A 12719-nucleotide genomic window follows, 5' to 3' on the forward strand; every position below is an offset into this window, starting at 1 on the left:
GTGTTTGCTATGATCAGCATGTTCTCTTGGCAAAACTCTATTAGCTTTTGTCCTGCTTCATTTTGTACACCAAGGCCATGCCTGCCTGTTATCCCGGTGATTTCTTGACTTCCTACTTTAGCATTCCAATCCCCTATGATGAAGAGGACATCTTTTTTTGGTGTTAGTTCTAGAAGGTGTTGTAGGTCTTCATAGAACCGATCAACCTCAGCTTCTTCGGCCTCAGTGGTTGGGGCATAGACTTGAATTACTGTGATGTTGAATGGTTTGCCTTGGATTCGTACTGAGATCATTCTATCATTTTTAAGATTGTACCCCAGTACTGCTTTTCCCACCCTTTTGTTGACTATGAGTGCTACTCCATTTCTTCTAAGGGATTCTTGCCCACAATAGTAGATATGATGGTCACCTGAATTAAATTCGCCCATGCCTGTCCATTTGAGTTCGCTGACTCCCAAGATGTCGATGTTCAATCTTGCCATCTCATGTTTGACCACCTCCAGCTTACCTTGATTCATTGATCTGACATTCCAGGTTCCTAAACAATAGTGTTCTTTACAGCATCGGATTTTCTTTTCACCACCAGACACATCCACAGCTGAGTGTCCTTTCGGGTTTGGCCCAGCCGCTTCACTCTTTCTGGCGCTACTTGGAAATACCCTCTGCTCTTCCCCAGTAGCATATTGGACACCTTCCGACCTGAGGGGCTCATCTTCCGGCGTCATCTCTTTTAGCCTTGTGATACGTTCCATGGGGTTTTCTTGGCAAGAATACTGGAGTGGGTTGCCATTTCCTTCTCCAGTGGACCACATTTTGTCAGAACTCTCTGCCATGACCTGTCCGTCTTGGGTGGCCCTGCACGGCATAGCTTATGGCTTCACTGAGTTACGCAAGCCCCTTCGCCACAACAAGGCAGTGATCCATGAAGGGGAAGATCTGTATAGGAAGGATCATAATATTGGGGATAGATTTGACAGTGTGGTCAGTGAGCTAGAGCCAGACATCCTGAAGAGTGAGGTTGAACGGGCCTTAAGAAGCATTGCTAATAACAAGGCAGCAGGAGATGACGGTATCCCAGCTGAACTATTTAAAATCTTGCAAGATGATGCTGTCAAGGTGATGCATGCCATATGCCAGCAAATTTGGAAAACACAACAATGGCCAACAGATTGGAAAAGATCAACTTATATCCCCATACCAAAAAAGGGAAGCACCAAAGAATGTTCAAACTATCGAACAGTGGCACTTATTTCACATGCCAGTAAGGTAATGCTCAAGACCTTGCAAGGTAGACTCCAGCAATTCATGGAATGAGAATTGCCAGATGTACAGGCTGGGTTTAGAAAAGGCAGAGGAACTAGAGACCAAACTGCCAATATCTACTGGATAACGGAGAAAGCCAGGGAGTTTCAGAAAAACATCTATTTCTGTTTTATTGACTATTCTAAAGCCTTTGACTGTGTCGATCATCACAAATTGTGGCAAGTTCTTGGTGGGATGGGGATACCAAGTCATCTTGTCTGCCTCTTGAGGAATCTGTATAACGACCAAGTAGCAACGGTAAGAACAGACCACGGATCAACGGACTGGTTTAAGATTGGGAAAGGAGTACGGCAGGGTTGTATACTCTCACCCTACCTATTCAACCTGTACGCAGAACACATCATGCGACATGCTGGGCTTGATGAAGCCAAGTCTGGAGTTAAAATCGTTGGAAGAAACATTAACAATCTCCGATATGCAGATGATACCACTTTGATGGCTGAAAGCGAGGAGGAGCTGAGGAACCTCATGATGAAGGTGAAAGAAGAAAGTGCAAAAGCTGGGTTGCAGTTAAACCTCAAAAAAACCAAGATTATGGCAACCAGCTTGATGGATAACTGGCAAATAGAGGGAGAAAACGTGGAGGCAGTGACAGACTTTGTCTTTCTAGGTGCAAAGATTACTGCAGACGCTGACTGCAGCCAGGAAATCAGAAGACGTTTACTTCTTGGGAGGACAGCAATGACAAATCTTGATAAAATAGTGAAGAGCAGAGACATCACGCTGACAACAAAGGTCTGCATAGTGAAAGCAATGGTATTCCCCGTAGTAAACTATGGCTGCGAGAGCTGGAACATAAGGAAGGCAGAGCGAAGGAAGATAGATGCTTTTGAACTGTGGTGCTGGAGGAAAATTCTGAGAGTGCCTTGGACTGCAAGAAGATCAAACCAGTCCATACTCCAGGAAATAAAGCCAGACTGCTCACTTGAGGGAAGGATATTAAAGGCAAAACTGAAGTACTTTGGCCACATCATGAGAAGACAGGATACCCTGGAGAAGATGCTGATGCTAGGGAAAGTGGAAGGCAAAAGGAAGAGGGGCCGACCAAGGGCAAGGTGGATGGATGATATTCTGGAGGTGACGCACTTGACCTTGGGGGAGCTGGGGGTGGCGACGGCTGACAGGAGGCTCTGGCGTGGGCTGGTCCATGAAGTCACGAAGAGTCGGAAGCGACTGAACGAATAAACAACAACAAACCTCCAGTACCAGAAGTAGTGAGCCTATATACACCAGTTGCTGGGGAACATGGGTGGGAGAGTGCTGCTGCACTCATGCCCTGCTTGTGGGTTCCCGGTCGACGGCTGGCTGGCCACTGTGTGAACAGAATGCTGGACTAGATGGATCCTTGGTCTGATCCAGCATGGCTCTTACGTTCTTATGTTCATTCTCCAGCCTGGAAAGTTGGCCTGACTCGGTGTGCGACAAGTCGGGCTAACCTGTGGATTTTTTTGGGGGGGGTGCTCAAATTGTGATTTGCACAAAATCACAGCCATAAATAGCACAAATTGCACTATTTATGGCCACCATCTTCCGCAAATTGACCTGTGATTTTATGCAAAAAACATGGTAAAGTTCCTGGGTTTTTGGGAACTATTACGTGGCTCAGCTCACAAATGGAAGCTGAGCCAGGGCTGGATTTCCCCACAATGGACAACCTTACCCTCTAGTAACACCACTGGAAAAAGATGCCCTTAAGAGTTAATTCCCATGTTATATTTTAATATCATATGTGTAATAATTTCATATAGTTCCTATATGTTTCATGTGGGAATGACCACAGCACATGTGACCTAAAGCTAAAGCTAAATACAAAAGAAAATAGATGGAATGCTAAATCTCTCATCTACATAATAAATATACACTATTAATCCAACTGGAGAGTGGCAGAAGATGGGGAAATGGACTAAGAGGCACCAACTGAAGTGAAAAGTGGGAAGACACCCTTGGTATTTTATTGAAGGGCGGGGTATACAGCTCAAAATAAAATAAAATAAAATAAAGACAAGGTAATTTGATGGCGAACGGAGACATAGAACTAGTTAATTAATTAATTAATTGATTGTACTTTTAAACTACCCAATGCCAAATGTTCTCCAGTTGTGGCTTATTGTATAACCTCACCTACAATTGGAGATGTGAGCTCCCGTATCCTTGTGCCGTGAAGAAGGCAGAAACTTTGTGGCTACCGCTGGAGCTGAAAACTGCAGGATTTCAGAAGAAAACGTTTTTACAGTGCAATTCTATAGACATCTACTCAGAAGTAAGCCCCACTGAGGTCGATGGGTCTTACTCCCAGGTCAGTGCCTTTTAGGATTACATCCTCAGTAACCCAGCAGTGCAGGACACTGCATTCTTTTCTGTGCAACTAAGGTAAATCCATGCAGTTCTTATTTAGCATAAAGCTGAGGACAGAGATGAAGGCTGGGAAGCATAGGAGTCAGATGTCTATGGATGAAAATTAATGTATAAGCCACCCATTTATGAAACAGCAGGCTGCAACCGAAACCACATCACTCTGGTACTCCCCATGCTTCAGTGCCCCTTGTTCAATACTGGATTTAGGTCAAGGTCCAGATCTTGACCTTCTATGCCCCGGGTAAACTGCATCTCCAATGGCCTCCTGAGATGACCTACATGACAGTTGCATTCATTAGGGATGCTGCTGTTATAGAGCCAAGGGTGAAACGGGTAGGAGCAAAGCAGCAGGCTTCTCTGGCAGATGGCCCACAGCTGTGCCCTTAAACAGCAGAGGCTCTGATGACCACAGATCTTAGCCATGCTTACCTAAAAGGACCATACTTGGACATTCTGTGTGTGCGTGTGTGTGTGTGTGTGTGTGTATTGAAACAAGGCAATTGTCCATTCAGCCATTCAGAGAGGAGAGCTTTGCAACATAGAGTCTAGGTAGAGTTCTACTGAAGGGGGCATTAGAAATACAGAAAAATGAGAACTCTTGAACAGATGCACAAAAAAATATGTTGCACAAACACAACTAGTACAGAAAGGAGGAGAGGAGCGGGGGAGAACGATTGTCCTAAGCAAGTTGTGATATTGCCCACCAAACTAATAGCTACTCCTTGTAGAGGCAATTATAAAGGCAGATTTTGAAAACCTTCATTCACTAAATTCATGGGGTCAACAGCATATTTCAGCACAGAATGCTAAATCTGTTGTCAAAAGTAGGGATGGACAAATCTGTCGATTTTAGATTCTCTCTGTTTCTAGTTTTTCCAATTTTAAATTCAGTACATCACAAACTTTGAGAATTTTCCTGATTTTAAGTTCAGTTCATCCTGAACATTGAGGGGTTTTAAAAAGTTTATATGAACATTTGTACATGCTTTTCCACATATTTTCTCTCATACATATTTTTATATGATGTTTTGCCCAATGTATATATTTTTGCAAACCTTTTTTCTAATGTAATGCATTTTAAATGTTCTTTTCACTAATGTATGCATTTTGTGAATTTTTTTTAACCTAATATATACTTTTTGTATGTATTTTTTGATTGAAGAACTCCATTGCAATATTCAGAGAGGTCTGAATTTCAAAGGATTTTCGGTTTGCAAATTGGTCCGAAAGTGCAAAAATAGGTAAATTTCCATCAAAATGAGAACAAAATTAATTTCCTCTAATCCCTATTCAGAAGTACATGAATATAGATCAGCATTCCCATTTTAAATGAAGCAAGTTAGAGAGACAAAAGAGAGGAAATAATATCTGGTAAGCTGCACTGAGAGCCCAAATGAACTTAGGTGGGAAGGAAATGTTTAGATAACACATTTCAGTATTTTTTGAAGATCGGATTATTCAAATTCTCCATCCATTAATCTACCAGATCAACTACTCCCCTTGTACACCTTTATGACCACTATGCACTGATATGTGCATGTACCAAATGTGTGTGCTCATGTTCATCAAAACTGTCTGGTTAGCTCAGGGACAGGTAGGCAACCTGGTGCCCTCCAGTTGTTTTGGACCACAATTCCCATAATGCCTGACCATTGGTCATGCTGACTGGGATTTATGGGTGTTTTAGACCAAAATAACTGCAGGGAATCAGGTTGCCTGGGTTAGCCGTTTGTCTTCCAGGAGGTCCTTTTTAAGCAGAGGCTCTATGCACTTTCTACACTCTGTTGCGTTCGAATGGAGATAGGAGGGGAAGTGTCCAATCAACTTGAAAATACAAGCACTATCATTTGCACATATATCTAGCTAGCATGTAATTGGATCCATGACAAAACGTAACTTTGTGGAGACTAAGGGCCAATCTACATGCTATGTTAAACATGTGGTTTGCTCTTGTGCCTAAAAAGGATTAGGAGCAGTGGAGCGGGAATCCAGGCTGCGAAGCGCAAAGAGGGGATAGGTTTAATCCTTTTCCCTTGTGCCACAGTCCTGATGAAAATCCCCCCCCCCCATATGACCAAAGTGCTATTGGCCTGGGAGGGAAGCTGCTATTGCTTCCCATCATTAATCATCTTTAATGAGCTTCCATCGTGCATTAAAAACATGGTTGTTCAGGCAGGCATTTGGGGTGGGTTAGGGTATTTTAGAAAATGTTTTTATTGTAGAATTCCATTGTTTCAAACTGTTTTATTGTATGTTGTACATCGCCCAGAGTGGCTGGGTGACCAGCCAGATGGGCGATTAATAAATTTAATAATAATAATAATAATAATAATAATTCTTCAGTTTGGAGACAAGAGGTAGACAGCGTTGTTTATTTCACTATTTGTACCATGCTGGCAGCCAGCTCCCCTTTGTTTGTGTGCAGAAAGGATGTGTCTACATTTGCCAGAAAACAACAACAGTTTGGATAGGACTGGGCAAATTTGATATGAGACCTCATTTCCAACCTCTAGTGAAAGATTCTGAGATCAACACCGATTCACATGGAATGACATTTGTCAAATCTCTATTAAGGATAATGTGGATAGAGAAAGGGTGTGAGCTTTATCCGCAGAAAAGACATGAATATTGTCTCACAGTATGGAAGGTGTGATGCTGTTGCACCTGTGGCACTCTTCACACCTGAAGTAACTTCCTGCATTAGTTCACTGGAGGAGCAGCTCTGTCTATGCAAAGAATGAACACACATAGCTGTCCTTCTACTGGAGTGAAGGAGTAAACCCACTGATACAGAGCTTCATGTGTTCATCAGAGCACAAAACCCAGATCTCCTTATTCACTAGTATGCATGCCTTATCTGTGCTTGTCTATCTGCCAATTAAGATAATCAGTGGTGTTGGTATGGAGATCAGGCAGGTTATTGGTGGTGGGGAGTGTATTCTACAATACCTGTTCAGGGTAAGGGAGGTAATTCACTTCCTAACCACAGACAAGTGATTGACGGGGTCAGTGCTGACAGTGCTGGCCATCTTGATCAGGGCTGCTGCACTCACAGTTTCCGGTCTAGTGATTAAGGACTGTGGGCTCCTTTACACAGCACTTTTATCCTGCTATTGAGTTGATTACTCATGGAAGTTTGCGGGCCCTTTAGATGAAGTCGATAACCTCCAGGGCGTTTCCCGCACTAAATGACCTTTATTCCAGTTTTTAAAAGAACCTAGTTAATGAGCTATCAAAATACCACACTTGAGTTCCCTCATGAAAAAGGAAAAGCTGCAATAACAGCTAGACCACGGTGCCATCTAGTGGCTGTATAATGAAACATATGGAAGACTCAGATAAGGGGGAAAAGGAGGGGGGAAGGAAGTACATGTAAAGGGAGTCCATCGTGATCCTGCATTTAAAACGGAAGCAGAAAGCCCTGTTTTAAATGTGGGATTTTAGGCTGGTGGAGAGATCCTCTGTATGTACAGTACTATGAAGAGAGATGCAGCCTGAAACACCTGAAAGAAACATACCCCATCTGCATGGGATACACAGTAGATTGCAGAGTTTAGCTGGATATAGGGATAAAAATCTGCTGGGATATAGCACAGCTGGCTTTAGAATGGGAAAAGCATAAGCCAGGCTTCCCCAACCTGGTGTTGTGCAGATGTGACTGGCTGCAACTCCCATCATTCCAAGCCAGCATGTAGTTGCAGATGGGAGTTGCAGTCCAACACATCTAGAGGACACCAGGCTGGGAAAGGCTGACCTCAGCTGTGCCTGCTACCTACCTTTCCACTGACTGGTGAAGGAAGGCTACAGTATTATAAAAACAAAATGGAAGGGTCTTGTGGCACCTTAAAGACATAACCAACTGGCAACTTGAGGTTAATGCTTCATGCATCTGATGAGTGGACAGTGTCCACGAAAGCTAATGCTAGAATAAATGTGTTAGTCTCTAAGGTGCCACAATACCTGTTGTTTTGGCTGCAACAGACTAACACAGCTACCTCTCCAGAAAATGTTACAATAAAAACCTTAATACTGAAATTTAATCAAGAAATGAAACTGACTATTGGCCCCACCCCCATTTTTCTACATTAACATATTTAATAAAGTCACACAGAACGTCTTGTTCATTGCCATTTTCAATGGTATGTCCCAAAACACCCACAAAAGCAAAACTCTGAAAAAAGGGGCCTTGTTTGATAGATTAAATTACTGTAGCCCAACCTGGTGCCCTCCAGATGTTTTGGACTAAACTCCCAGCATTCCTGACCACTGGCCATGTTAGTTAGGGCTGACAGCAGTTGAAGTTCAAAACACCTGGAGGGCACCAGGTTGGGGAAGGATATTGAAGCCTCATGGTAAAAGCACACACTTGCTGACACCGAACTGGGCTATACTATTCATTTCTGGATCTGAGCATGCTCAGTGGGGAAAGGGTGACGAAGGGTTGTAAAGCTGTGGATGGATGGTGGAATAAATTGGTACGTACATGAACTGAACAGTTAAATAACAGAACGGGGCACTTCTTGGAATGGCAGCATTTTGATGTTTGCTTGGTTTCTTTATAATCTTGGTGTTCTCTGGCACCGCTTTCATAAAATGCTGTAATGTAAACCATGTGCTGGGAGGTGTTTTTTCTGAAAAAGTTCCGGCGTTTCATTATGCATTTTATTACGGGGCCAAATGTGACATTACATTTTTTATCCCTCACGGCATGGAGTTAAATACTTGCTCCGTTCAGAATAGCAACACTCAATTAAGTAACATCCCCCCCTCCCGCTCCACCATGATCTATACCCTCCATTGTTACTGTGTTTAAAGGGAATAATGGGAGCACTGACCTATATTGCGCTTCTTATTATCGATGGAGATGAAGCGTATGCAGGGATTATTGGAGATGTACTGTGCTGCCCAAGGGACATCAATCTGCGTGCCAGCTTCATAAAAAAGGCCCAGAGCATAGCGAGAGGAATAGCTCACAGATTCCAGTTGCTGCCTTTGACTTTTGTTAATTACTGTGGAAAAAAAGGGAATCAGACAATTACTTTTCTCTCCGAGCATTAAACCTGCAAATAATGCTACAGCTAATCCGCTTAATCTTTTCCTAAAACAGCACTCATATGTGCCTAGAAAAATGTCATGCACCATTTCACGGCTTTAAATAAAAGAACATGAACCTAGCCCTGGTTCTTTGTTATTGTTGCACTGACCTTCATCAGAGAACTTTAGGAAATTTGAGAGTCTGCCCCCTTGACATGAAATATATTTCCCTCTGCACGAAGTGGAGTGAGAAGGTGGTAGGTAGATGTGGGAAAAAACAAAGTAAAGTGGGGTGGGGAACTAAGTAAACTGAACAAACCAAAAAGGAAAGAAGTTACAATAGAATCTTGAGAACACATTGTGACTAAAAGGAAAGTGTTGTGCTATGAAGTTATATCATATATAAAATATATGTAATCGGATTATAAGTTAATGGCTACAACATGAAAAAATTCTATCTCACAAAGGGTATCATATCACGAATTAATAGGTTTAGTTTAAAACATTGCAGAATTGTTACAATCTAAAAGCTCACTCACTAAAAGTACTGAGATCTGCAACTCCATGAAGAAATTCATTCCAACGATGTTATTAGGTAACAGAAATCAATACCACCAGCATCACCCCAGCCACAAGAAAAGGCATGCAACACTGAGACCAGCAGGCAATATTCCTGAGCGTATGTCCAAAGCGGACAGTAATAACTGTGGTTTTTCTTACGTTCTTATTCAGAACCAAAGAAATGTGATCAAATTTGTTAATGCAGTTCCACTCCCAAATCTCCTTTTTGGTCCTTGAAAATTCTTCTGTTTTTGTATCAGAGATGACTTCAGACACCTCAGACTGTTGTCTACGAAAGCTCATGCCACAAAATAATCTTGGTCTCTGGAATGCCAATATACCTATTCCCACTGGGATTGGGAGGAAGTCTGATAAGTCCAGGAGGACCCTCCTATACATCTCAGTGATGGGATCAGTGTCAGCTTTGGGTGAAAGCGAATACCGAATTTGGGCATGGAGTTCCCTTGATACAGAACTGAACAGGTATGGAGCTCTGTATGTGCACCAGCGAACCTGTGGTGCTTAGGGACAGTGCTTTGTCCTCTGTATTATAATGCAGATATTAATTTAAAAATGTCAGTTGGATTACAACTTCCAGCATGCCTCAGCCAGTCCAACATATCAGGAAGGCACCAAGTTGAAGAAGGCTGTTTTACACTCTCTTTCTCCTCCAAAGTACCCTCAATTCCAAGCTTCCACCATAAATAATAACCCAACCTGGGGCAGTAACTAATGCTGTACTTGGCAGAGTTGCCTACATAAGCAAATTCCACTGACTTCAGAATTACTCAGATTTTGGCACTGAAGTAAGACGTGCATGTGTGTACTTAGAATGTACAAGAGCAGCTGAAAACAGCAATCTTAAGTACCGAGTCATTTTTTCATTGCTAATGAACATTCTTAACATGGGCTCAGTGACCTCAAGATTTGGGGGTTCATGAGTGCAAAAACGTATCTCCATGCTACTATAAATACAGATAAGAACGTGAGCCGTGGACAACAACCAGTGCATTCATGATCCAAGGTTAAAAGTGCCAGTTCAGTTCAACATGACTCCAGAATGATTCTCCTGACTGAATACACATGGAGCCATTTCTTTCTTGCCTGCCCCAAAGTAGCTCGCATCATAAAAATAAAACACCAACATTCTTTAGAATATATAACTGTAGATCCTTTAGCAAATAAACATTTTCAATTACAAACAGAGGACACTAACCGCCACTTTAACTGATTCCTAGCTCTCGCAATCCCGACGAGAGAGGAAGGCCTTTACTGATTTTTCTAAAAACTGCAACATTTGGTACATTAATTCTTTCCAGGAGAGAATTCCGCAAGAGAAGTGCCACCACGAAAGAATACTGTTCCTGGCAACAGTCAATCTTGATTCGGCTATTGTGGCACCCAAAACTTTATAAATACATGTAAATTACTCCCCCATGATCCTTTGAACTACAGTCAGGATATTGGAGGACTTCTGTTCAAGGGACATGCTTGTGCAGCTGATTGCACTGAGAGAGCCATTCATGCAGTACATTTTCACATGTATTCGGTAAGCAGAAAAACACAGCACACACTGGCCTGAAAATTATGTGTTGAGAATGTGGTATATCATCAGAGCAGGTCCTCAGGAGAAAAAGATGGGTACATTTGGAGAAAGGGATCAGCCACAACACTGTGTAAGTTTAGCTGGCAAAGTGAAGGTGATGTTTCCTTGAAACTGTGGGAATGTTCTCAGCAAGCAGAAATGGCTGTCAATGTTTGGCATCATGCAGTGGCAGTTCTAACGCAAACTCCAGAGCCACAAGTCCCTCAGGGCAATAGGAAGGGCTGCTAATCCAGAACTGTCATATACTTCAACTGCATTCAGAGAATCCGCCCTCACCACTTGGCTCATCTATTCGTCAGTATCTAGTTCACCCATGGTCACTGAGGTTCAATTCCTCTTTAAAACAGAACTTATTTCTCTGCATGTGGTTCTCCGTACCTCTCGCTTGGTAGCCTGCATGGTCTGTCTGTTCTTAAAGAACGTGTAACATCTTGCACTGCGGTCCACATTTCAGTTTTAATTACATCTATGCAACAAAACTCACCTCAACAAGAAAGGCTTTAGGGAAAGCTAGGGTTTCCAGGTTGTAATGCAGAGATCACTCTTTAGCTTTACATCCACCAATGAAGTGGGAGAATAAGCCACTAAGGCTGTCTGTTCCCACCCATCCCTGCCCTTCTACCTACCCTGTTGCCCCTTCCTGTGTAGCACACTTGGGAGTCCTGTTTGCTACAGCAGGCAGAGAGAAAATGGGCAGGAGAAGGCAGGGCTGCTTCATCTTCTGCTTCCATGCTGGACCTAGAGGGAATCTCCAGGCTATGATCTGGTGACTCTATGAAAGCAGGATATAGAATCAGAATGTTGAAGGAAGATTTGTAGGCTGCCTAGTCCAATCTGTTGCTCAATGCAGGAAATCCAGAGCTACAGCATCCCTGACAGATGGCTGTCTAGCTTCTGCTTGAAGACCTCCAGCAAGGCAGAGTCCATCAGCCCTTAGGTAATCAGCTCCATCATTGAACTGCTCTTACTGCTAAGATGTTTCTCCTAATGTTCAACCAAAACCTACCCTCCTGTAACTTAAGTCCAGTAGATCTAGCCCTGCCCTCTGGAGTAGCAGAGTTTTCTCTTCTCCTGGATAAACAGACTCAGTTCCTTCAACCTTTCCTCGTAGGACTTGTTTTCCATACTCCTGACTATCTTAGTTACCTTCCTCTGAATCCATCCCAACATAATGCTCGAAATGAGAGACACTAGTGAGGAATGAAGTGGAAACATTACTTCTCATGACTTGGAAACTCTAGTTCTATTAATTCAGCCTAATATTACATTTGCCTTTTTTGCAACCGCATCACACTACTGACTCATGTTCAGTGTGTGATCAACTACAGTTCTGAAATCCTTTTCACATGTAATGGTGCCAGACCAGTTGTCCTCCATCCTATACCTGTGTGTTTGATTTGTTGTGTTTGTTTTGGCTAAATACAGAACTTAAAAATATGAATGAAGCTGCACTGCTCCATGCTCTTATTACCTCTAAACATCCATTTTTGAACAGCAATCAGGAGCATGGTTTCAACCTCAAGGAGAAGCACCAGTTAAATGGTTAATGTACTAAAAGAACATATAGACCACATGCTTCCCTTAAGAGGGCCTGTGCCAAGCAAAACAACCCTCAACCAGTTAATCTTTTAAAATACATGTATACCATTATTCATTCAGTGCACTTGGAACAACCACAAAATATTCTTCCCCCCTTATTTTTGTAAAACCAGGTAATATAATTTAATTATACTCTGTGTTTGGGGTGGGGGGGAGAGATATGCTTTTAGGCTGCACCCTTATACAGAGGAAGGGATGCTGGGGCACTGAGAGATTTTAAAAGCCAAGTTAATTAAGTCAT

General features: G+C 42.6%; 1 protein-coding gene across 8 annotated transcripts in view; it reads right to left on the reverse strand.

Annotated features, from left to right (window-relative positions):
- The window catches only part of RNLS (renalase, FAD dependent amine oxidase), a 158416-nt gene that overhangs the window by 49866 nt on the left and 95831 nt on the right, over positions 1–12719 (reverse strand). For all 8 annotated transcript variants that reach the window (XM_084845749.1, XM_084845747.1, XM_084845746.1 and 5 more), the window contains exon 5: positions 8514–8687. In XM_084845749.1, the coding sequence (XP_084701875.1) occupies positions 8514–8687 (174 nt within the window). The remainder of the gene's footprint in view (positions 1–8513; positions 8688–12719) is intronic.

Source organism: Heloderma suspectum, chromosome 3 (assembly GCF_057233095.1).
Source record: "Heloderma suspectum isolate Gila_16-S chromosome 3, 16-S_ref, whole genome shotgun sequence".
Classification (NCBI taxonomy): Eukaryota; Metazoa; Chordata; class Lepidosauria; order Squamata; family Helodermatidae; genus Heloderma; species Heloderma suspectum.